Source organism: Balearica regulorum, chromosome 24 (genome assembly GCF_011004875.1).
Source record: "Balearica regulorum gibbericeps isolate bBalReg1 chromosome 24, bBalReg1.pri, whole genome shotgun sequence".
NCBI classification, from domain to species: domain Eukaryota; kingdom Metazoa; phylum Chordata; class Aves; order Gruiformes; family Gruidae; genus Balearica; species Balearica regulorum.
Window position 1 is genome coordinate 4,018,884 of NC_046207.1, and position 23,932 is coordinate 4,042,815.

Sequence of the window (23,932 nt, forward strand, 5' to 3'; positions counted from 1 at the left end):
ATCTAGAGTCAAATACTAGCTGAGTCTTAACACACATCGTTACCTCCAAGTCGATCATGTCACGCGGAAAAGGCACCTCCGGGTTTTCACCAGTGTCCATGATAGGAATATTTGCCTTTTTAATCTCCTTTTCAACAAACCCTGGAGAGACAGCATTGTTAATGGTAACCAAAAAGATACTTCAATGTCAAACCATCACCGTAACCGCCACCTAGCCCGTCTGGCAGCCGTGAACTCTCTCACCTCCTATTCCAAGACCCTCTTACTCGGTTAAAGCTAGCTTTCAAGCAGAAGAGAATCCCCGGAGGCAGGCTGAGTGGCTGGCACACAGAAGAAAGGCAGCCTTCTCCCCTGCAGCCAGCCCTGTGTTTTCTAACGCTGCCTTACAGGTTTAGCCTGCATTGGTTTTTCGTTCGGTAAAAGCTGCAGTCTTAGAGCCGGATCAAACCCCAGCGAGAAACGTACTTAGCTTTCGGTCCATTTCTTCACATCTCCTGACTTCATTAACGAACTTACGCTGGAACACGTTCACGTCCGGGTTCAGCTGCAGAGAGACACACGTTTCCTCAGGGACACCCCCCCACCGCGGCCGAAGGCAACGGGGCCCGAACCACCCCGGGAGCGAGGGACGGGGATCCCCGGGCCCCCCCCACACCCGGGGCCTTTTTTCCGGCGGCACCCGCCGCCGCGGGCACGGACACGGACACGGACACGGGGGTACCGGCGGCTGCAGCGCCGTTCCCGGCGCCCCGGGTGTTGTCCGCAGGGGCGGCGGGTACTCACGTCGCGGAACTGGACCTTCCCCAGCTCGCCCAGCTCGCTGACACAGCAGTACGCGGCCTCGGACTGGAGAAAGAGCTGGGCCAGGGTCATCTCCTCGCTGCGGAACAGCTCCCCCATGGCGGCGCCGGCCCCGCCGCGGTCTCTGAGGAGAAGGGCCGTAAGGACGGAGCCCGGCCGGGCACGGGATCGGGACGGAGCAGGGGTCGGCCGGGCCACAGGGGCCTCCCCGCCGCTCCCTCACGGTCCCAGGCCCGACCCCAGCAGCCAGGCGGGAGGGCGGCCTGCACGGTAGGCCCGGCCCGGCCCGGCTCGGCTCGGCTCCGCCCCACCCCGGCCCCGCCGCGTTACCTGCCGCAGCCCCCGCGAAGCCCGGACCCGCAGCAGCCGCCACCAGCTGATCCGCTGCGGCTCCCGTCCCCGACGTCACCACACCCGCGGGGCGGTGTCACGCAGGCACGTCTCCTAGGCGACGGCGCGCTTCGGCTGGGCCCGTACCGGAAGTGAGGGCGGCGAGGCGGGATGGGGCCGGCTCCGTCACCCGACACCCGGCCCGCGCTGGGTCCGCTCCTCCGCGGGGGCTGATGACGTCACCTGCCCGCCCCTGACGCCATTGGTGGCGCCGTGACGCAGGCAGTGACGTCACTGGCAGCGTGGCCGAGGCGCTAGGGCGCGGCCTGCCCTTCGCCGGCGGGTCCCGGCCTTCGTCTCCGTGAGGCGACCGCGGGGAGCAGCGGCGGCCACAGGTACGGTCCTGGAGAGCCGCTGGCGCGGGTGGCTGCCCCCCCCCCCCCCCCCGCTTCGGGGCTGCAGGGGGCGGCCCCGGGGTCCTCCGCGCTCTGGGGCTCCCCACCACCACCACCCCCCCTCGGCCCAGAGCCGCCTTCCCGGCCCGTTCCCGGCCTGTTCCCGGCCGGCAGCCTTCCGCCGGTTCCTGCAGCGCAGGGTCTGCACCCGGCTGAGCCCAGGCCCCGGCCCCCGGCCCAGCGGGTGCTCCAGCCTCACACGCCTCCGCCCTGCTGCCTCCTCGCTCCGGCTGGTCCGAAACCAGAGGTCCCTTGTTGAAGTCATTAGAGTTAGGGGAAATAAAAGAGCAAAAAATTGCTTTTTGGAGTTAAATCCGGGTGTTGTACAAGCACACATTAAGGCAGGCAATTCCCTCCTGCAGCCCCAAGGCTAACCCGAGGGTATAGCGCTTGGTAACACAGAAATCCAATTAAATACAAGAAACCTCCCTGCCTGTCAGGGGTTTTCTGCACTAGGCTGTTAATGGAAACGTGGTTCATTGGGAAGGAAGCCAAAAATCACAGATATGTAAGTTAAGATACGCTAAACCTCCAACTACTTCTACTTACTAACTTTGAGTAAATGCTCGGTCTTGATATGATTAAAAGGTGCTTTTGCACGCCGGCCGTGTTAGTGAGGCTGCTGGTGCTGTGTGATGGAAATGGCAGTGGCAGGGCTGCCAGTAGTCTCAGTTTTCATTTTTATTCCGATATTTGACATTTCTCAAATTGATTATGAAAAAACAAGCAAGTTAGAAGGTTAAATAACACAAATAATTTGTCGTGAAATGAGTTTGGTGCTGCAAAATGCGTTATACCAGCTGTGGCCTGTAAAGCTGACTTCTCCTCATCTGTGGGATGCATCTAGCAGTACAGAAAGTTGCACACATACTGCACGTTTTCTCCCCCTCTACTTATCCCCAGGTCTTTGGAAAACAGGGGATAATTTTCTTTCTTTTTCTCTGTCCAGTCCATTTCCACTGTACTTAAGCTACAGATGAAGGGACAAATTGAAATTTAACAGAGAGTCTGTCCACTGCAAGCCAAGGCCATTCCTTATTTCTGACAGGCCCTAAGCAGCTGTATCTTGCCATTTAAGAAGTTAGTGAGCTGAACAGTTTCCTGTAGTCACAGGAACTTCCACGGACTGATGTGGAAGCAGATGTTGCACATTGTCGTCCTTTGTTGTCCTGCATAGGGCTGAAGTTTTTCTTTGAAGTTGAAATATGTTAGTTTTTGTTTGGACTGTCTGTCCACGTAAAGATTGTAAAATTGATGTAGAAAAATTCAGTAGCGGTGCTGTAAAATCACTGGGATATTGGAATGATCAGTAATATCGAAGGCATAGTGCAAGCGTGGAAGAGCCAAAGATCAAACTATACCTACTGTGCAATGAGACCAGTGAGAAATTGTTCGCGCTGGAAGAGGTTGAGATGGATTTCACTGTCCTGCGTGCTCAAGTCAGCGCGAAGGCTCCAAAGGGGGGGGGCTGCAGTTTGCCACCTATTGGCTTTCCCTGGTATGTCTCCACGGCAGAAAATGGCTGAAATGAAGTTAGTCCTGACACAGAACATTACTCATCGCATTTTAGCTTGGGGTGTGATTGCTGCGTGCACAGCAGGCACTGAGTGTGGCACTTCATCTCTTCCACTGAGTATCAAGAACAAATGCAAATTCCTGTTCTCTTGTTTTATCTGATTCTATCTAGATTGGCCTATTCAGTCTGATTTTTTTTAATTACTCCCAAATGGGGAAATGAAGGCACAGGGATTGCATCGAAGTCACAGATGGAATAGATAGCAGACCTGGAAAGAGAGCACCGGTCTGTTAGCATCCTGTCCTGTACCTGAAACTTCACAGCAGTTACCGCTGGAAATCCACTCTGAAGCAGATATCCCCAGTGAGAAACAAAGGCAGAGCCTCAATGCTATCTGGCTGGAGTGAGGGTTTTTTTCATGGAACTGACTCATCAGCAGCAACATTGGAAATAAATCCTCAGGAAAAAGGTCCCTCCAGGAAAAACAGGGTATAGAAAAGCAACCTATTTTTAATACGTGACATAACATCTATTGTGGAGGCTGCACAGCACAATTTACTGATGCACAGTTGTGGTGGGTTGAAACCAAATCTAGATCAATGGTGCAGTGCGGGCACAACAGCAGTAAAAAGTGAGCTGTCACATGGCAGAGAACACGGGCATGGAAAGTGCTGACTGTCGTGAGCATTCATCATTGAACAATGTTCTGTACATCTGTTTGTGCGCCGTGGGTTTCCCAGCTTGTGTGCTTGGGATTAAGCATTTCTTCCAGCACTGCCTTGAGGTAGGCCCTCAGCCTGGAGAAGCCGAGCGTTGGAGAACATTCATTTTATTTGCCAACCTGTGGCAAATCGCAAGGGCGGGCCTGACCCTGGCGGGAGGCAGGATGTGCTGAGTATGAATCGCTTGTTGTCAAGGCTACAGGACAAGAGGGAAACGGCAGCTGGCCGGGTCTACCCAGCCTGGAAGGGCTTTCTGCTACCCGGGTCAGCAGAGGCTTCACAGCAGTTCTGTCCGTGGGAGCTTGGTTTCCTTTGGCTGAGCCAACACCAGGGACAGTGAGGAGGGTCTCACCCAGGGTCACTCTCAAGATTTGAATTTTCCTTCTTCACATTCCTGTGCTTGGTCCTGCTGGGTTGTTGGGGACAGTCTTTGGTAGCACCTCCCGAGTGTCTTCTAAGGCAGTAAGCTGATGATGGCTCCATGAGGCGTAAACTTCTGCCAACCCTGTATAAGACTGTGAATTGCTTTGTGTCAATACTGAGGTTAAAAGGTAGCAAAATAAAGATTATTTCTTCCTCATGTTTTCCAAAGCAATGTGTACTCTATTAAGTTCTGAAACAATTAGTATTTTTTTTACCAATTAAGCCTTCTGTAACACAAAGTATTTGGGCATTGCGTACAAGTACATTTTTGTGTGGCATATGCTGAAGCGTGTCCGGCGTTTAAGTCTAGTGACTAGAGTTGTCGATGGATAGAGGATTGCAGAGCTGTGATAGCTGCTTTTAGGTGGGAGTGGCCAGCTGCTTCACTGCAGGAGTGAATTATTCTTTCTGTGTTAACTCTGCATAGAGACGTGGTGCACACTGTATATATCATGTGTATGCCTGTTGTGTACATTCACACACATGGGAGCGTGCATTTTTATTATCCAGAAGTTATGTGCTGTAATTACTCAGTCCAAATTGTAGCCTTCATTAAAGTATTGAAAATCAGGCTCTCCTAGTCCTGGAAAAAAGCTAACAACTGGCAAAAGATCTGAATTTTCCAGCTGAACTTTAACGTGCAGTTCTTTAAACCAGCCTTCCTTTAATGTATACAGCTGTGCCCAGATGGGGTGGCTTTCTTTCCAGCAGCTTCCCGAGCTGCTTACTCAAGGTTTTTGTTTTTTCCTCTCATTGCTTATAGTGTCTTTGGACTTATGGTAAAGAAGAGGCAGTTGTAGTTTCAGAGCTTTGCATTCCTTTCTGAGCTGTGCCTGTGTTTGCATGCAAAGCCATCGCCTCCCCTCCAACTATTTTAATCATTTCAGAAAGGGTGGGTCATCAGGCATTTGGCAGCGGGCTGCTTTTATATAGCTGAGGTGGAGTCAGCCAATGACCTGCAAGCCTGGAAAATTTTGCAGAGCAGTTTCACTGGACGACTTTGCAGAGCTGTGCCATTTGAATTTCAGCACAGACATCCACACACTGTGCTCTCCATTTCTGGCGTGTCTCCCAGTGCAGAGTTTAGCTGAGGCTCGGGTTTAGTTTTCCCTCCTCTCTCTCCCTGCAGTGACAGCTTCTCCAGGCTCTGAGAGCCAGGACTCCCAAGCGATCATGGAGGATACTACTTTGCAAATTATTGAACCACCAACTGCTTCTGAGGCCTCAGAGGAGCAAGCGCCTGAAGAACCCATCAAATCAGACCAGATCAATGGTGTGATGGTGCTGACCCTTCTGGACAAGATTATTGGAGCAGTGGATCAGATCCAGCTGACCCAAACACAGCTGGAAGAGAGACAGCAAGAGATGGATAGCGCAGTGACCAGCATCCAAGGAGAATTAACCAAGCTGACAAAGGCACACACCACCACCAGCAACACCGTGAACAAGATGCTGGAAAAAGTGCGCAAGGTGAGCGTCAATGTGAAAACCGTTCGGCAGAACCTGGAGAAGCAAGCTGGGCAGATAAAGAAGCTAGAAGCCAACGAAGCGGAGCTCCTGAAACGCAGAAATTTCAAAGTCATGATCTACCAGGTAAGGAGCTATTTCACAACTTCCTTATCTCCTGTTAGTGGGTGTTTTCTTTGCTAAGGGTTCTGTCACTCTGTGCGGCCCGTTACTCTCCCAAACTCCCCCGACTGTCTGGTGGTCCAAGCTAAGGCAGATCCAAAGTAGCTCTCTCATTCATGATTTAGTGTTGTCTGTGTGTTCAAAGATAAGATTTGATAGAGTTGCTATATTTATCAGGAATTTTAATGAAGATAGTGAGAATGGCCATAAGCACTCTCTGCAATGGACCAGAAGTATCAAAATAACCTGATTTTACTACTTAACTAAAAAAAGAACAAGAATGTACTGGGTTCTGGACAGGAGACTTGTAAATCCGTCTGCTAACGTCTTTTCTGCTGAGAGGCAACATGTGTATTGCTACGTGGAGAGCGATAATATTTCAGATTTGTGACATGCATCTGATAACAACAGAGACAGTAACCCCAGCATCAGGGTTTATCTCACTGACTAGGACAGACAGAGAAAATACAGAACAGCTCCTTGAGCTCATTAGTGCTCAGGTCTGCCTTTCCCGTTGTGCTTGTCTAGATTTCCATGTTGTTTTTTTCCTGCAACCTGCGAGTCTTGAATCTTCTAGTTGCCTGGTTTTATAACAGCTTTGGTTTGCTTGATGTTCAACCCCCGTGCTAAGTGTTGGATTTTTCCTTTAATATTAAACAAGAAGAAAGAGAGGAATATGTTTCTGTCAGTTTTTCTGTCTGGAGTTAGTTTTTCTTAGCAGAGCAAGCTCTTATATTGAGCCGCAGAAGAAAAGTGAGTGAAATAGTTAATGATTCAGTTAGAAGTTAATAATAGACAGTGTCAGGGGCAAATAGAGAAGCATCCAGTGCTGATCACAGGAAGAGCGAGAAGAAAAACAGAAAATAAGTGAAAACGCTTCTTACTACAGGGTTTGGAGGGAGAGCTGATCATAATAGGCTGAGGAATCTAACAAGTACGGGGGCCTGTGTAACTCTCTAATTCAGAGCTTAAGCATTTGTAGTTTTATCATGCCTGAAAGGCTGAAGTACTCGAGCCTATTCAGAGCATACGGGCAACCTCACCAGTTATATATACATGTGTGTGTGTATGTGTATATATATTTATTACAAGCTCTTTTTATCGGGCTTCTGGGGGAGGATGGATCTATCCATGGAAAAATAAAATAGAACTTTAAATGCACTGCAGAAGCAACAAACGTTGCAAAATGAGAAGAGCGAAGGGAATTGTTTAAACATAACATTCCTTGCGGGTTACGGAAATAGGTAGGAAGTTGGCAAGCTTCTAGGTCCTTTGGAAACATCCTGAACATTGGCACATTGTCATTTTGTGAGCTGTTCATTTTGGTTTGCTGTTGATTATGAGTATTGAGTAGAGTTTCTATTTGAATATGAAAAAACAATCCTGCTTCTAAAGGAAATCAGGGGCAATACTCTTGCTCATGTAATGAGGACAGAGCAGCCTCTGAGTGAATCAGTTGATAAGGGAATATAGCAGGGATTTTGTGAATCATGAAGATATTAGAAAAAAAAAAAAGAAAAAAGAAAAAAGAATAATGTGTAATTCGGAACAATTTCTCCACATGAAATTTAGTGTGATTTGACTGGGAGGCCACAGGTCACAAGTGAGAAATTCTCCAGGTTTGCTTCATGTGAAATGGAGCCTTTTGCGCCCTCATGGAAATGCTCGCGCTTCTGCGGGAAGCCTGAGCAGACCTTGCCACAAAGGGAAAGGATCCAGATCTGGGGAGGCCGAAGGTGTGGCAGCAAACGCGCGGGCTTGTGACGGACACTGCTAAGGCAAATGAAGGTCTTTCTGGGAGGAGAAACTCTTGATTATCTCTTAATTTGGTGCTTAAACTGAAAAACAAAATCTGTGATGGGCTTTTGATGTTTGAATAAGAGAAAGAAATAGGCAATAATAATATTAACGTGCCAGAGTAACAAATACTTTTTTTGATAGTAGTATTGTGCGGCATTACTGTGGCAAAGACAGACTCAGACAATGAGAATTCGATGACCAGTCATGGACCACAGGGGATCTCCTAGAAGAACGGGGTATATTTTTGCAGTCCTCTGCAATAGTGTAACCACTCTTTCCCGCATACGATGGAAACAGATATTTGGTCAACAGAGAATGTTTCTGAATTACATCAATCCACAGTCTGTCTCAGAGCTACGTTAATTATTTCTCATATAGAAAATGGGGTTGCTTAATAGTTGCAATTATTCTGTAGATTGCACTCCATAAAAAAGTCAGCATGTAATTTTCATTGTACAGAAACCTGAATTGTATGGCTTGGTGCAAGGAAAAATAATCTGACTTGTACAGCAGTCTCCCTTATTTGTGGAGCCCTTTTGTTCTGAACAAGTTAAACATTTTGGGGGATCTTTGAAGTTTTGCTTTTGGCTTTGGGGTTTTTTATTCTGTTTTTTTCTGGGAGGGACAGAGGTTTTAGAGTTTGTGTCTGACTGTAATTATGGACATGTCATTCTTCAGAAATTCCTAACAGAGGCTGAGTGTGGGAATTGCACAGCAGATTTACAAAAACAGCAGGTTACATTTTTGTGTCCCAATTTATTCATATGAGTATTTTATCACAGTCAGTAATTCTAGGCACATCAATGACAAGAGTGGTACTTTGTCTGGGATTATGCAAGCAGATAATGCTAACACATTTAAAGAGAAACTCTATACAGAAAGAAGTGATATTTTTGTGGGTATATTGTAAAAACATTTATTAAATTGAGGATGATGTTCAGCTGCTTTACTTGCATTGAACAGTGCTATTTGTTGCAAGAAGCCTTGTTGATTCCCGCTGGATTATCCGTTTACTAATATTCTTTTGTGTTTCAGTATTAATAATCATGAAATTAAAAAAAAAAAAAAAAGTATCAAGAGTCTATAAACCCAGAACTTTCGGGTGGGCTCCACTCTGGGAGTTTAAATGAGCAAAAGTCACTGTGTTTTCCTAACTGTGTCTCTAATTAAAGAAAAAAGATTACAAAATAACTCTTTTCTAATTCAGTGTTTCACTTCTCAAGACCCACCACCTATCAAAATTTATGTTAGATATTTTGTTGAGAATACAACTAATTCTGTGATGGTTAGCAACACTTTCTAACTCAGAAAAAGCTGCCTTTGGAAAGCTGTGATTAACTTTCCTGTGCAATTGCATTTTCAGTTGCTATGGCTAAAAATGCAAAGATTTATTAGTCTTTCCTTTTGGAGAAAAAGAGATAAGCTCATCTTAAGAGACATAAAGTATTACCTAAAACCAGCCGTGGCTATTATCAAGCAAGATAGCTGACTAAAACAGTAGTCATGCTCTATAGGGGTTTAATATTGCACGATTCTGGGGTTTGAAGAAATAAAAGGAGGTAAAGATAAATCCACTCATTACCGGTTATAGACGTTTGATTATTCTCTCAGCGCTGAATACGGAGTCTCCAGCAGTTACGGAGGGACTATTTCAGTCCCTATAAGACCTTTTGGCACCTTGGGAGAAGAGAGCAAACTACATGTGAGAGTGGCATTTTGCTAGTTGTTAGAGTAGGAGGAAACAAAAATCAAATTTTATTCAGGGAAAGCTTGACTTGTCGAGATGAGCCTAAAGCACATCTGCCTGCTCAGTTTCAAACTATGGGGGAGAAAGTGCAGAACTGAAAATGACTTCCACTGGGACCGGCCAAGGGCGAGGCATTAAGCAGAATGTTTTACGGGCTGTCACTTGCAGTCACCTATATACATGCCCGCGCTATCTCCCTTCTCACTCTCTCAAATCCACTTGTACCTGGTTTTGCCAGGAGCTGGTCTGATTTCTACCGAGGCAAGAGTTTTTCCACTGACTTAATGTAGGGAATTAGAGTGATTCTTGAGAATAAAAATTGAAAAAACCAAACCCCCTCCAAAGTGCCACATCTTTTTGTTTTGAAAATGAGCCTACCAAAAGCAAAAGTGACAGACTTTTGACAAGCTGCTATGTAAACAGACATTCAGTACTCTCATCGTAAACAGGACTCGCCTTCCTAAAAAGTCTGATGTCAAATGACTACGTGCACTTATTAGCAGCCCATGTGAACAGAGCTCCTCAGTGCTTCCTTTGTGCCATCTGTCCTGGGCTCCTGTCCTTCAGAGAAATTAGGACACCAACAGATTTGGTTAGAGTCGTTGCTAATAAAAACAAACTAAAGTGACTTCATCCCAAATCTCCTGATTTTAGGATACAAGAATCTGGGGCTGGTTACTACAGTTCCTGATTAAATAATGGATGTCGCATCCAAAAAGCTACTGCTTTAAAACCAGACAGTGTGCCACATTCATCGGAAGAATGGCATGTGTCAGCACTTATGTAAGCACGGCATTTTTCCCCAAAACATTTTAAACTTATTCCTGCAAATGTGAAAGCCCTGATTTTCTCACAGCCAGACAAACGCTTGCAGCACTCAGCACACGTATTGAGTACTGAATTTCTAAAATGTGCTGGTCCTTTATTTTGAGGCTCATGTGGGCGCCGGGCTCGAGAGAAGTCTGGCTCGTGATGTGCGGCATTGTTTGTTGGGAGGAGAGCAGCCTTTGTCAGAGGTGTGCAGCCGGGCTGCTCCCCACGCTGTCAGATTTGGGGGCTCCCCCGGGGTTCCTCTGCTCTTCAGGTGACTCCAGCAGCCGCTCAGGGCCTCGTGAGACGTGGAGTTTCTCTGGAAGGGCCGGGTGGTTACAAGAGCAGGGCAGAACATGAATCTCAACCGTACAATGTGTAGGGTAGGTAGGGCTGGACGAGGAAATATAAATAGCACAGCTTGGCTTTTGTGCCTCGAGTGGGCCTTATACGGATGAGAACAACAAGATTGTTGATCGTGGGGAGGAGGGATGAATGCCAAACCCACATGTTAACAGGACAGATTCGGAGGCCAGACCTGAGCAGCCTCATTTTTAGGCCTGTGCTCCTCAAAAGAGAGCACGGAGAAGAACATGAGCTCAGGGGTCTGATGAGAAGCACGGGGCAGGGAGCACAGGGCGTACAAACCCATGTGCTGCAGCCGACGCACCCACTGCCCCTGGGCTGCAGCCTTTCTCCACCGCCTAAACGGTATGTCAGCTGCCCCGAGCGATGGTTTTGTTTCAAATGAATCATTCTGAAACAAAAACCTTATGAGACTAATGACAGCAGAGGGTTCATGAGAGCCAGTGTGATCTGCAATCCCAAAGAACAGCCTGTGGGGGTTCCATGCCTTGGATTCGAGGGAGCTTGCCCAAGTACAAGTGATAAAGAATAAAGAGAAACTTCAAATAAAATTTGAATGATAGTACTGGGGAGAGGCATGGGTGCTAGGCACCCATGTTACGCTTTTCCTGCAAGGCCAGTTGGCTCCGTGTGCTTAGGAGTGCTCTGTGCTTGAACTTGAGTCCCTCTCTGGATCGGGAGCAGCCCTATGTGTGGCATCAGTTTTTCCCAGCAGTTCACTGCAGAGATTTGCATTGCAGCAGCCAGCGGGTTTTGTATTTGTTTCCTGATAATACTTTAAAATAAAAGGCTGGTTTCATTTTGCTGTGAATCCATTCAAAAGCAGCTCCCTTTGTAGCCCCAACTGTTCTTATCCCAGGTTCAGCGGAGAATTACTGTGAGGGGCTCGCTGGTGGGTTTGTGCATCAGCAACCTGCCAAATTCCAAGAAACGTCTCATCCAGTGGCAGTTCTGGTATGGACGATGGGGACAGCATATTCCTCTGGTGCTGGATTTGCCTCCACTTTATTTTATTCTGCTCTTAAACAAAATATGAAAGAGGATTAATTATGAAGCCTTTGTTAAAAACCACAAAAAATTCGAATCGTATGAACTGATACTCATTAATTAAGAGTTAATATTGTTTGTCTCTGATCCTTTGTCTTTGTTGCTGGAATACAGGGGTCTCTTAGCCCAGAAAGCTATTGTATCTTCCCTTCTGTTCTCCTGCTTTTGGTCACAGAAGTAGCAAAATTAGAGGTGAAAAAAATGCCATCCCAGGGGAAGGAGAGAAATGTCCTTCAGCTCAATTCCTTCAGGCTGCAATGCTGCGTGTTCTCCATCCGTTGTAAGGCGCACCATGTTAATACCCTGATGTGCAAAGAATTTTTCATCTTCTCTGCACATTACTGAATTATAAGAGTCTCAATAAATCATGGGAGACTGAGCCTTAAAAAAAATTCAGGGCGTTGATAGCTCTCCCTTCCAGGATTTTTCTTAGTGCAGATTATCAATCTTTCTACCAAAAGACAGCTCTGGAGCATGGATTTCTCTGCCGCAGCCTGGAATCAACTGCATTAATATTTCATTGCTCAGGTATTATTTATAAGGAGTTAGTGCCAGGACTGTTTGCTTTGCTGAAATCCTTTCAGCATTACAGTTACATACTGAGCTGTGCAGCAATAAATTGTCTCAGAGCAAAGGGCCAGAGGCTGCTTAGCCGGTTGGGATAGGGTTAGATCGGACGAGTAATGGCTCATGAAAATAAAGGCAAAGGTAATATTCCTCTCTGGCCTCTCTTGTGCCTATCAGCAGAGGATCTAAGCATCCCTCGTGATGTCTGTGTGACGCCTGTGGGGCCACTGCACATGGGAGTATAATGAAGTGCAGAATTTGCCAGCCGTGCTCACTGGGCTGGGTAGCTGGAATGCTCTAGTTTCCAGCGTGATTGTGGCCCATTTTCCCATTCTTAAGCTAGATACAAGCTCTCAGAAAAAATAAATTAACCTATCATGGACACATAGCAGGAAAAACTCTCAAGGCTGCATGTAACTAAGTTTGCAGGTCTGGCATTAGAAACCGAAGAATTCAAGAAGCCAGTCGGTGCTCAGACTGTGCCCTGGAAAGACACGGGTCCCATTACTCTCCAATGTACCCTGGGTGGGAATTTGACCGGTAGGTGGTAAAAGCTGCTTAGTGTTGTAGGCGCTGCAGAACTCTGGAAGGGTGTGAGTGTCGCAGCAGCAGGAGTACTCCTGCATATTATCTCCATTGCCCCCATTTTATGTAAACGCGAATGCTCTGTAGTTGGCATGCGTCCCTCTGTGTCCTTCAGCATTGCTCACGAGGCAGGCACTGAGCGTGCTGTGGGTGACTCACCGCGCGCTGTCGCCCTGTCCCAGCTCCAGGCGAGGCACGCAGTTTCTGCCAGGCAGGCGGGAGGAGGGAGCAACCACACTCAAACACAGCCATTTTCCCAAAGAGCATATTGCTTGACCTAGGCACAGACTTGGTGAAACTGGGGGCTCTTCCTGCATCTTTGCTGAAGCTGCTTCTTTCTACACTACGCAGAAGTGCGATGTGTTGTCCCTGTCTATGTAATGAGTAGAGAACTATGCAGTCTCCACTCTGATATACTGTGATGCATCTGTGACCCGTGTAAAGCATGGCAATGACTCATAAGCTCTTTGGCAACATGCTTAGCCCTCTTTTATCCTGTTTGGGATAATGTTGTCCTCTTGATTCTGCAAGATCTTCTACAACTTACAAAGTACCTGAAGAATTGTGGGTCCACTGTCCAGCTGCAAGATAAGACAAGGACCAGAAACAAAGATGCTCAGTGTCAGTGAGGGAAAATATTTAGAATAAAAAGTCTCAGGATGTTTAGTCTGTAGCTTTATGTGAGGATGCAAATGTCAGTATCAGCACAGATCTATCTGCAAATCATCTGTAATGCAAACTCCATCTTTACTGGTTTGCTGTTCAGAAATAGCTCTGGAGTTATTAATCAGTTGGGACAGGTTTATCCGGGAGGAGCAGTTCTGAGAGTAAAGCCAGTTGTACAAACAGACTGATAATAGGATCAAAACTTTTCTGCTGTCAGAGGAAAAAAAAAAACCCAACCTTTTCACTCTGCAATCTATTTACTTCTGTGTTTCCTACAGCCCTGCCTTTCTTCTGACTCACTGGCAAGGCAAAAGCACTTTTCCAAAGTGCTTTTTTTTTTTTCCTCCTCCTCTCCCTGCACCATTCCTCCCTTGCTTTTCACCATCAGGTTTGAACCAGCTCCAGTGCGGTGCCATGCTGCTCAGTCTCACCAGCTAACGAAGAAGATACAGCCTTTTAGGATGTAGCTTCCAGGACACAGAGTAACTAGATGTGCCTGATAGAAAAAACTGCCAAGAAGATTGCGCAATACACAAAATTACAGTGTAGAAGGATTTCTGCTAGTCAGGGAGATGCTACTTGAGAATGAACTAGCTTATCACTTAAACATTTACCTAATCCCAACTTATTTTGCTTTTACTTCTAGTATTTTAGATCTTTTCCTTTGTCTCAGCAGTATTCTTTGGTGATTCCTTACTGCAGGATTCAGTAATTTTAGAATCGTAGACTTGTAGAACGGTTTGGGTTGAAAGGGACCTTAAAACCCATCTAGTTCCACCCCCTGCCGTGGGCAGGGACACCCTCCACTAGCCCAGGTTGCCCAAAGCCCCATCCAACCTGGCCTTCAACACTGCCAGGGAGCCAGGGGCAGCCACAGCTTCTCTGGGCAACCTGTGCCAGGGCCTCACCACCCTCACAGGGAAGAATTTCTTCCTAATATCTCATCTAAATCTTCCCTCCTTCAGCTTGAGGCCATTCCCCCTTGTCCTGTCACTCCATGCTCTTGCAAAGAGTCCCTCTCCAGCCTTCTCTCTAAGGACTCGAGGCTTCTCTTTTTATGGACCTCTTGGCACTATTGGAGATAAAATCTGTCCAGCCTTTGGAACGTAAGAGTCGAGGCCATGCTTATTGCATATGGAGGGGTTAATTTTATATGCCAGCTGCTGCTAGGGATGCTGAGTAGCCACCCCCTGTCCTCAGGGTGCGTTTAGCAGAAGAGAGAGGTTTTGATTTTCTGGTGAGCATATGGTCAATATGCTGGCAAAACCAGTGGATGGAGTTCTGGACTCACACCCGGCTGTTTCTATTTCTCCAGCTTGTGTATTTGAATTCATAAACACAGGGGTTTAAAATCACTATCTTTTCATAATCTTACACATAGAGGGGAGCCTGTATCTCCTAGGACCTGCCATAAATTAGAGAAGGATGCTCTTCTTTCTAATAAATCTTTGCTGACTGTCTTTCCTCTCAAATTTTGCTACCTGGCTTCTCCCTTTACTAAATCACACCCCTGTGCCTTTTCTCTCTGCCTGTTCTCATGCTAATCTGGATTCCTTTGTTGGCGATGTTCCTGATCAGATTTCCAACTGGGACAGGTAAGTTTTTCCATTGTGATTCCTTTCCGCTGGCCATTGAAACGCAGTTTTCCTCATCTTAGCCCAAGAAGATCCAGAGCGTGCGCTTTGAGTCTTCGCCAGGGACTGCCCTCTGAGCCGTCTCCCGGAAAGGTTCCCTCTGCCCACGCTGCAGAAAGTGCCATGGCCCAAATCAGCAGAAGACATGCGAGGAGGCAGCAGTTTAGGGCCTCAGCAGGAGATCCCTGAAGATCGCTTTGAACCTCTTCTGAAACTCTGAAAGCTGCTGATTCCAGAGCCTTTGCCTTCTCCGCCTGCTTGTGGCTGCTGCAAGCGTTCAGACCTGCAAGGCTAATCTTTCACTTGGCAGAAATGCCGCTGCTTGTTGACTAACCTGCTTGCTGCTTGCTGCATGCCGCTGCCCTAGTTATAAAGGATGGTGAGGAGCTGTGATTTTCTCTCGGGCATTACAGAACTTGTCATGTGCTACTTCTGCGATCTGGGAGGGAGGAATTGCTGTATGGCTTGCATGAAGGGCTAGTAGCCTGGAGCAGTTGGCTCTGCTGGCGTCTGCTGTGACTGGGCAAACCCTGCCTGTTTTATGAGCCTCATTTTCTCCCTCTGAAATACAGACCTGGTAATACCTACCTCCTCAGGCTTGTTGTAAGGTTTAGTTCATAAGTGTTTGTGAAATGGTTTGAAGTTGTTGTTTTAAAATAGATAAAAGACAGGCAGTATGTGACATAAAACTACAGTTGTCTCAGGTAGGCACTGCAGCATCCATTGCTGTTCAGCGGCAGCCCCCAGCGCTGTTCACTAGGAGCAAGGCTCCTGCACCGACTGGAGCCGGTGATGACTTTAACTGCTGTTTGTCTAATGCTTATCTCATGCCACGAGGGCTGCTGGTAACAGCATAGTGCCGTGTTAGCCTTCCTCTTATTGTGTGGCTACTGGAGAAAGTACCGTAAGCTCCAGTTGCCTGCCCTTTGGGTGGTCACCCGGTGGTGGGAACGGTGGGAACGGCCATGTCGGTCAGTGGACAAGACTCCCCCGGGGAGCTGGGCAAAGGTAAACTCAGCCTGGGAATCGGGGTCTCTGGGGGAAGCTGCCAGGGAAAACGTCTCCTTTTCAAGGAGAGTGACAAGATTTTTTAAAAAGGCGGGGTTTTTGTGATAGAGCAAGAGAGTCTGATAGCAATTATAATCTCCACAGAATACGTCTGTTCCAACAAGGCACTGGGGAAGAAAGCACAGCTCTCCTCTTTTCTGCGCAGGGCATCTTTACATCCCTGAGCTCTGCTGAGCTGTGGGTGCTTATCAGGTGTGTTGCTGTTACTCAAGAATAAAGGAATCCTCCTTCCTGTGACTCTGATGGAAGGTCAGCGCAGAAAAGCATCCTCTGAGCACTGGCAGAGCAAATCGGTTATCGTGGCAATGGGAGTGCAGAACTTTTTCTTCCCTGGCAGGGCTCAATCTGACCTGGAAGGCTGTCTGCTGCCCAGATGCTTTTAATCCTCCCTCAGCCTCCCCCCAGGCCAGAGCTTGTCTGATCTACCCTGAGTGGGCAGAGGAAGGGCTGGGGTGGCGCAGGAGGTGCAGCAGCTCCGGCTCACCCAGCCGCTGGGATCAGCCTGTTTTGGTCATAGCAGAGCCTGGGGATGTGAGCTGGTCGTGTTCTGCATGTTACGGCTGCATGTCAACCAAACTCAACTGTTTGTGCTGTTGCAGTTGTGTAAAAATAACTAAACGAAATGAAGTACAGATGTGATTAGCATGCACGTGTGAAAAAAACCTCCATTAAACCTTCAAACTGGAGATGGGAGTGGCTGGGAGTTCAATAAAAGCTTCTTCAAGAGCAACCCAGGAGCCCTTCTCGCATTTTGGGAATGTTCCCCAGATTTGCTGGTGATTCTCCAGTGCTTGAAGAGCTCTGCTAGGCTGGGAATGCCGCTCAGCTTTGTGTCTCATTGGCCTTTTATAAGACAGGGGAAGTGTTTACGTGTGTTGTAGCAACCAGGCGGTGTGTACATGGCCGTATGGGGCTGCCTGCGTGACTCACTGCAGGGGAACTCGGCTTGAAAACAAGGTCAGATAAAAAGCCCACTTAGTGCAGCCAGGCAGAGGCCGGTCTGCCCGATAGATCTAACAGCTCTGAATTGTTTGAAGCGGGAGGAATACAGAGCAGCGCAGCACCCCATCAGCTGGCAGCCAGCTGCCTTCGACGCTGGGTACGGGCGCCCACAAGGTCTGCAGCAATCGGGCTGCTGGTCCCGTCGGCTCTGCCAGCAGGAGGGAGCTTCCCGAAGCAAACTGCTTCCTCGGGGAGATATCTGTGCTGAGGGGACAGCACAGCTGTACGTGTCGGATTGTGAAATGGGCTGGGGGTGGCACATTGCAAATGGGTAAAAGAAAAATAGAACTTGAATCAGAGCTGAACCTTTCTGTGAAGCACATCAGATGGCAGCGAGCTCAGTCCCAGCACAGACACAGACACTGCCTGTCCTTCTGCTAGGCATAGCTCTGCTTCGTGCACAGAGCAGGAAGATTTTTCCTCTGCTGGTATAAAAGTCTTCTGACAAAGCTTGTTTACCCGCTGTCTTTGTGCCAGCTGGATTCAAACTGGTTTAGGGAACACAAGGGGTTTGCGTCTGCTGACTGGGAGCCAGGATTTGAACACCCCAGCAAGCAGGGATGCCAAGACCCAGGATTTTGGACTCACCCACTTCAAGGGTCAGTGTTTTCCCAGTAAAAATAGAGTAGTTGGAATGCCTGGTGTTAAAAATGTGGCTCATCTGGATGAGTCATGAGTGAAATAAAGTGCACAGATCATAGTGCCTTGCCCAGAGTAGGGATTTGTGTAGCAGCCACTTGTAGACCCAGGATGGTTCTTGATCGTTCCAGCACGGTCCCATCGTTCTCCACCACAGGCAAACACGGCCGTGTCTGTAGGCACATTCTGCCCACACCGGGCAGTTCCCTTCTCCACAAGAGAAACACCTCTCAAGCGGGGACGAGGAGACCCTTGGTGGCATTTGCGCAGTGTCTGGGTGCGGGTAGGGGGCTACACATGAGGGATGCTCAGTGCCAACGTCCTTGTCCCCATTAGGATGTGCCAGAGCCGTTGGTTGTTCTCACACCAGCTGTGCTGTGTATAAGCCAGAGCCCGCTAAACCAGCAGGAATGCTCTCTAGTGCAGGTGGGCTTTGAGTCAGGAAAGAGACCCGTGGCACTTGGTGCTGAAAATCCACCAGCTGTCCTCCAGCTGGTTATCTATGGCTCCGATAAGCAATCAGACTGAAGAAAAGTCAGGGGGAAAAAATGCAGGAGTTACACCAGGCATAGGAAAGAGAGACACACTATCTGGGGGCCCTGACAGCCCTGCAGTGGGCATGTCACCCCTGGTCAGCCTGGCCCTGCAGGAAAGGGGCCGAGTAAAGATTGCAAAGGGTTTCCCAAGCACAGCTGGAGAAAAGCTCTTGGAAACAGTCTCAAGGGGGGAGGTTGAGAATGTAGGCATCCTTACTTATGGGAATAGCTTTGCTCGCTCTTTGCTTCTGTATTTGAGCAACGAGGGAGCCTGCCGAAAGAGGCGCGAGCGGAGTCTCGCGTCCATGAACGATGCTGGGCTGGGGCTAGGGCGGCTGCCTGCGGGGACGGTGCACGGGACAGCAGAAGTGTGGGTCTGTACACGAGTGCAGTCTGTGGGTTAGGGTCAAACAGCCAGGCAATGGCTGTTCTCAGGATTAAGTGGCAGGAATTACAGAGAGCCACGCTGTCACCCTAACAGGGGTTGCTCCAGCTGTCCCATGTACTGGGAGCTGCTGCTGGCCGTGTCTTCACGGCTGTGAGGAAAGAGTTACAGGATGCTGCTGAGGTCGGATGGGTGTGTTGCTAGTGCAGCCATTCAGCCACATCAGAAAATTCAGTCAGAAGATGGATTTATTGGTTTAACACAAGGAAAGGTGGTTATTTATGTGGCAGACATGGAGTTTTTGAGGTGGTGTTTCTTTCTGCACACACATGTTCTGGAACTAACAAGGGGCTGATAAGTATCTGAGTTTGCAGGATATGGCCAGTTTCCAGTGACAGTCATGCCAGGCGAGAGGGGGATGCCTTTGTTCTGGCTCATTGTGTTGACTCGAGGGAAGGAAGTGGATGGAGTTCCTGATGTTCTTGGCTCGGCAGGGCAGGGTCCCCGGGAGTCTCTGGGATCGCTCGAGCAGGTGTTGTTGTGGAGAACAGGATCCCTGCCTTCCCAGTGATGTGGGTTTGTTCTGGACTGACCTGACCCTCTGGAAGGCATGTGTATTGTTTTCTCCTGAAGTGGCTAATCAAATGAAGAAAACATATGTTGGCCACTTCACCTTAATCTCCAGAAAGTGTTTGGGACCTGAGCTGTGATCCAGAGGGTGAAGAGCTTTGCCCAGCGCAGCTCTCTGCCCTGAATAAACCCCAGAACAAAACCTCGGCAGTGGCAGACTCTGTGTTTTGACCACAGACACTGCAGCCCGTGTCACCTTCACTGAGCCCAGCGCTCTGTGGAGCTGACTTTCATTGCTCACAACGTTTTCCCAGTGAGCTTATGTCAGTTCTCAAGTGGTGTAGGGGAAGGAAGAGCTGGGGATGCCATAGCCGGCCGAGCCGAGCAGCCCTGTGTGCAGAGGGAGCGTCCTGTCCTGCCTCCGTCCAGGGGCTCAGGCCAGAGCAATGGCGTGGCGGTGACTTTGGTCAGCCGGAGCCGCAGCATGTTGGTGCAGTGGTGGGAGAGCGCTTGGGGCGCCAGCGTGCAAACACGCTGTCCCTTGCGGCACTGCGCGAGGGATCAGGACGTCCTCTGCCGCAGCAGCGCCAAAGAAACCTGCGCAGACGCGGGGCTGGAGCTGGCGCAGCTCTTCAGGGCCAGGCCACAGCGACTGTTTTGGTGGTTTGACCATCACGAGTGTCCTGGCTCTTGACATCTGCGTAGCTCGTTAGCTCGTGGCTGCGTTGGTGCAGTGGCTACAGCCGTGCAAGTGTGACACGCAGAGCGTGCAGCCTTGCACAGGAGATGCCACGACAAATTCACCCTCCTGGGACACAGGGCAGCTCCTCTCCTGGCATCCCCAAGCCAGTGCGTTTGCCACGCACTTCAAACACTCGGGCCTGGGGTACCGCAGGGTCTGTCCCTTGATTTCACTGGGCCCTGATCCTGCCAGTGTTGGACTGGGATCCCCCGTCCTTGCTCTGTTCAGCTCCTGTCTGCCCCAGGGCCAGGCATGGCACCCGGCTGTCCTGCTGCCCAGGCTTTTCTCAAAACCTCAGCCCAGCAGCTCCGCTTTCTGCGTGCCCATTCCACACGCGGCCTTTCGGCTGCTGCTGGCTCTCTGACAGCGCTCATCTCAGCAGCTCCGCGCCTCTCCCGCCCAGCTCCATAGATTAAAACTACTCAGGCAATAAATTTCTGAGCCGTGGGCTGCAGCCCCGCAGCTGTGAAGCTTTGTACAGTGATGGGCTATTTCCAGCCTGTCCTGGGAACAGAGAGGTGATTCATTGCAGCCAGGACGCACGCTATGTGCTGTTCAGATGAAAACCAATCCCACTCCAGACCTGTGCCCCTCTCCTGGGCACATGCTTGTCCTCTGCCACCGGGATCAGAAACTTGGCTGACCCGGGAGAGTGGAGAAGCTGAATGAATTCACTCCCGTCTCGAGGAGACACAGCGTAACCTTGCAGACCTAGCTGTGTCAGTCGTGGCCGCCGTCTCTGCTGCCTTCGGATACGGGCTCAGACAAATTCCCTAACTTATTCCCCAGTGGAGAAATGGGAAAAAAAGGGCGGCCTGCTCCATCCCAAGAGATGTCCCAGCCCCACATCTGGATCCTGCAGGCCTTGGGAAAGTCTGAGCACAGACCGGAGTGGCCCAGGCCAGCGTGCACACGCCGGGCAGCGTGGCCGGACTCCTGGCTCCGGACTGTACTGCCATCTGCAGCCCAGTGCAGCGCTGTGCCCGGGGCCACCGCGGGCCAGACCCTGGCCAGGCCGGAGAGCTGGGGCAGCCAGCGGTCTGACCGAGAGAAGACCACCCGCGGGAAGGAAGCTGAAAATGCTGTGGGCTGGGGGGGGGGGACAGGAAGGGCTCTGGGCAGGCGCTGGGGAGTGAAGGGGCACCACATCGCTCACGTGGGTTCCCTGCGCCCCTCCATGGCAGGGTGTGGGCTGGGGCCTTCCTGGGGCCAGGAGAGGGGTGGTGCGATGGCCAGGTCCTGGGATGAAGATGAAACTGGAGGACGGGGGCACAGGAGGAAGGGAAAAGTCTCCAGTTTCAGTGCTGGTTTGCTTCTTCCTGCACTGCTGGAGTCACAGGTGGGTTTGGAACCAGCTCAGAGTGAGCAGAGCTAGTGTACCTGAGCTTAAATGTAGCAGAGCCTTAAGCTGCTGAGGGTAGAGCAGATCCTCGTTGCAGTAATTTATCAGGTGTGCTAAGGGAGGATGAGTCCAGGCCTGTTCAGCTGTGAGTCAGAGCTGTGCTTCTCCTCTGCGGCACTGCCGGGCAGGGGGGCTGGCTCCCGAGCTGGAGAGGCTGGGGGTGTGTGTCTCACTGGCTCCGCTCTGTGTCTTGCAGGATGAAGTGAAGCTCCCGTCTAAGCTGAGCATCAGCAAGTCTCTAAAGGAGGGTGAAAAGCTGGAGAAGGAAGGCGAGGGCGAGGAGGTGCCTGTGGGTGAGGACCATGCAGAGGAGGACCACGTCCAGCTCTCCTCAGATGAAGAGGTGGAGATTGAAGAGATTATTGAAGAGTCACGGGCAGAGCGCATCAAAAGAAGCGGCATGAAAAGAGTGGATGACTTTAAGAAGGCATTCTCAAAGGAGAAGATGGAGAAGACTAAGCTAAAGACCAAGGAAAACCTGGAGAAGACCCGCCACAACTTGGAGAAGACCCGCCACAACCTGGAGAAGAGGATGAACAAACTGGGCACCAAGATTGTGACTAATGAAAGGAGAGAGAAGATGAAGACCTCTCGGGACAAGCTGAGGAAGTCTTTCACCCCTGACCACACCATCTATGCCAGGTCCAAGACAGCCGTCTACAAAGTGCCACCCTTCACTTTCCATGTCAAGAAAATAAGAGAGGGCGAGGTGGAAGTGAAAGCCACGGAGCTGGTGGAGGTTGGTGGAGAGGAGGGAGAAAACTCGGATCTGATGCGTGGGGAAAGCCCCGAGATGCACACGTTGCTGGAGATCACGGAGGAGTCTGATGCGGTACTGGTGGACAAGAGCGACAGCGAGTAGAACAGGCTGCAGCGCGGAAGGGTTGTGGACGACGGCTGAACATGTTATCATTCACATTTCGAGATCTCTCTCTGCCCTGGTGCCCCAGGGGAAGCGTACACAATGCATCTTTACTACCCTGCAGAGCCGACGCCAATCCCCTGCCTGCTTGGACAAGGTGTATTTTATATTTTAGTTTTAGCACACAGAAACGTTAGGAACACGGGACTGTTTTTCTTACACTGGTAAATCACCCTTGGAGACCATTCCTGCCGCAGGCTGCGTGAGAGCCTTCTAGCACCAGACCTGAAGATGGGCTTTGAGTGACGGGGACCCGGCCCAGCTGGAGAGTGCTAAAACCAAGATAACGGCTGTACACCTGGAAAGCTCAAGTGTCCTCCATAAGCAAAGACCTGGTGTCAAGAAAGCTTCCTGCCAAGCAGCCCTCCGGCCCACACCACCCCGGCTCCCTGTGCCAGGCTGTGCGGCCATCCCCGTGGGCAGGAAGACTCCCAGCCCCCAAGCTGGCTGCCCCTTCGGGGGAGCAGAGGAACTGGGATGCACCCAGCGTGCGGGAGGGAAGAGCTGAGCAAGTCCTGCTGGTGGGCAGAGCACGGGCGAAGCGGAGCCAGCCGCGCGGCAGGCAGGCGGGTCTGCTCCTCTCTGCCCTCCCAAGGACCGGATTACGTGGCGGTGCCCAGGACGGCTTCGCCACAAAGCCACCCCACAGCTGGGACTGCCGTGGGTGCCCGCGTGGCATCGCACAGCCGGGGCCCGCTGCTCCTCCCCGCTGTGCTGGGGCTGTTGCTGTGACAGCCCTGGGGCTGCGGCAGGAGCAGCACGGGCCACGCGCTCCCCTGCCCAGGTGATGAATCCGGCTGCCAGAGGCCCAGTGACCACGGGCGCGTCGTCGCTGGGGCAGGGAGCACCGCGGAGGTGTGGTGCTGGATCTGGTCCCTGTACACCCGCAGGGGTGGCGGCAGCAGGCAGCGAGGTACGCTCTCGCTGCCCAGGGAGAGGGGACACGTGGGCAGCAGTGCCGGAGCAGCCACCACTGGCTGCAGCTTGTTTCCAGAGCGATACGGGATGCGCTGATGCCATGTGAGGCTCTTGGCTGTCAGAGAGTGTCCTTGACACCGGTCCAGCGCCGGACCTTGAGTATTACTGAGCATCTGCTTTCTCCAGGGGTCTCGGCACGGCTCAAGCTCGTGCCCACGTCCTCCGCTTTCCTCTCCGTTTCCCCGCTTTCTGCAGCTTCACTCCCTGTCCCCCGCAGCAAGGGATAGCACACCGCAGCTTGAGGGCACTGCCCTGGCTCAGCCCGGGGCTGCCACGCTCCCGCTCTCATGTAGGCAGCCACCACCGCCACAGCACGACCCGGCCCCGCAGGAGCAGGCAGCGAGGCAGGAGGCCGGGTGCCTCGGCTGCTTCGTCCAGGGAGCTGCGGATGCGCCCGGGGAGGCTGATCCCAGCGGGCAGGCGAGGGACGAACGTGGTGATGCTGATCCCCGTCTGCTTTGCTGGGCTCAGCCCTTCCCCGTGAGCGCAGTCGCTTTTCTTCCCAGGCAGCTCGAGGCCCGCTGTTGCTAACATAACCGAATATATAAACTCGCCTTTCCTCTAAGAATTATTTTCCTTCTTATTGTCTA

At 50.4% G+C, this 23,932-nt stretch overlaps 2 protein-coding genes across 7 annotated transcripts in view; one reads left to right on the plus strand and one right to left on the minus strand.

Annotated features, from left to right (window-relative positions):
• ATP6V0A1 (ATPase H+ transporting V0 subunit a1) overlaps positions 1–1,243 on the minus strand; it is a 29,271-nt gene extending 28,028 nt beyond the window's left edge. For 5 of the 6 annotated variants that reach the window (XM_075775072.1, XM_075775071.1, XM_075775069.1 and 2 more), the window contains exons 1-4: positions 1,132–1,243; positions 784–925; positions 466–544; positions 44–141 (exon numbers count right to left, since the gene is read on the minus strand). In XM_075775072.1, the coding sequence (XP_075631187.1) occupies positions 44–141; positions 466–544; positions 784–900 (294 nt within the window). In that variant the 5' untranslated portion in view covers positions 901–925; positions 1,132–1,243. The remainder of the gene's footprint in view (positions 1–43; positions 142–465; positions 545–783; positions 926–1,131) is intronic. The other variant, XM_075775073.1, reaches the window with a different exon arrangement.
• A 3,962-nt stretch (positions 1,244–5,205) lies between these two features.
• CAVIN1 (caveolae associated protein 1) lies at positions 5,206–23,165 on the plus strand. Its single transcript, XM_010312466.2, has 2 exons — positions 5,206–5,840; positions 21,639–23,165. Exons 1-2 carry the CDS (start codon positions 5,421–5,423, stop codon positions 22,302–22,304), a joined length of 1,086 nt encoding a protein of 361 aa, XP_010310768.1. The 5' UTR covers positions 5,206–5,420; the 3' UTR covers positions 22,305–23,165.
• Positions 23,166–23,932: the final 767 nt, after the last annotated feature.

Bases quoted from the DNA above. Each gene is read 5' to 3' on its own strand.
- CAVIN1 (XM_010312466.2), top strand. From the start codon at position 5,421: ATGGAGGATACTACTTTGCAAATTATTGAACCACCAACTGCTTCTGAG. The intron at 5,841-21,638 runs GTAAGGAGCTAT...TGTGTCTTGCAG, and splicing joins TCAAAGTCATGATCTACCAG to GATGAAGTGAAGCTCCCGTC.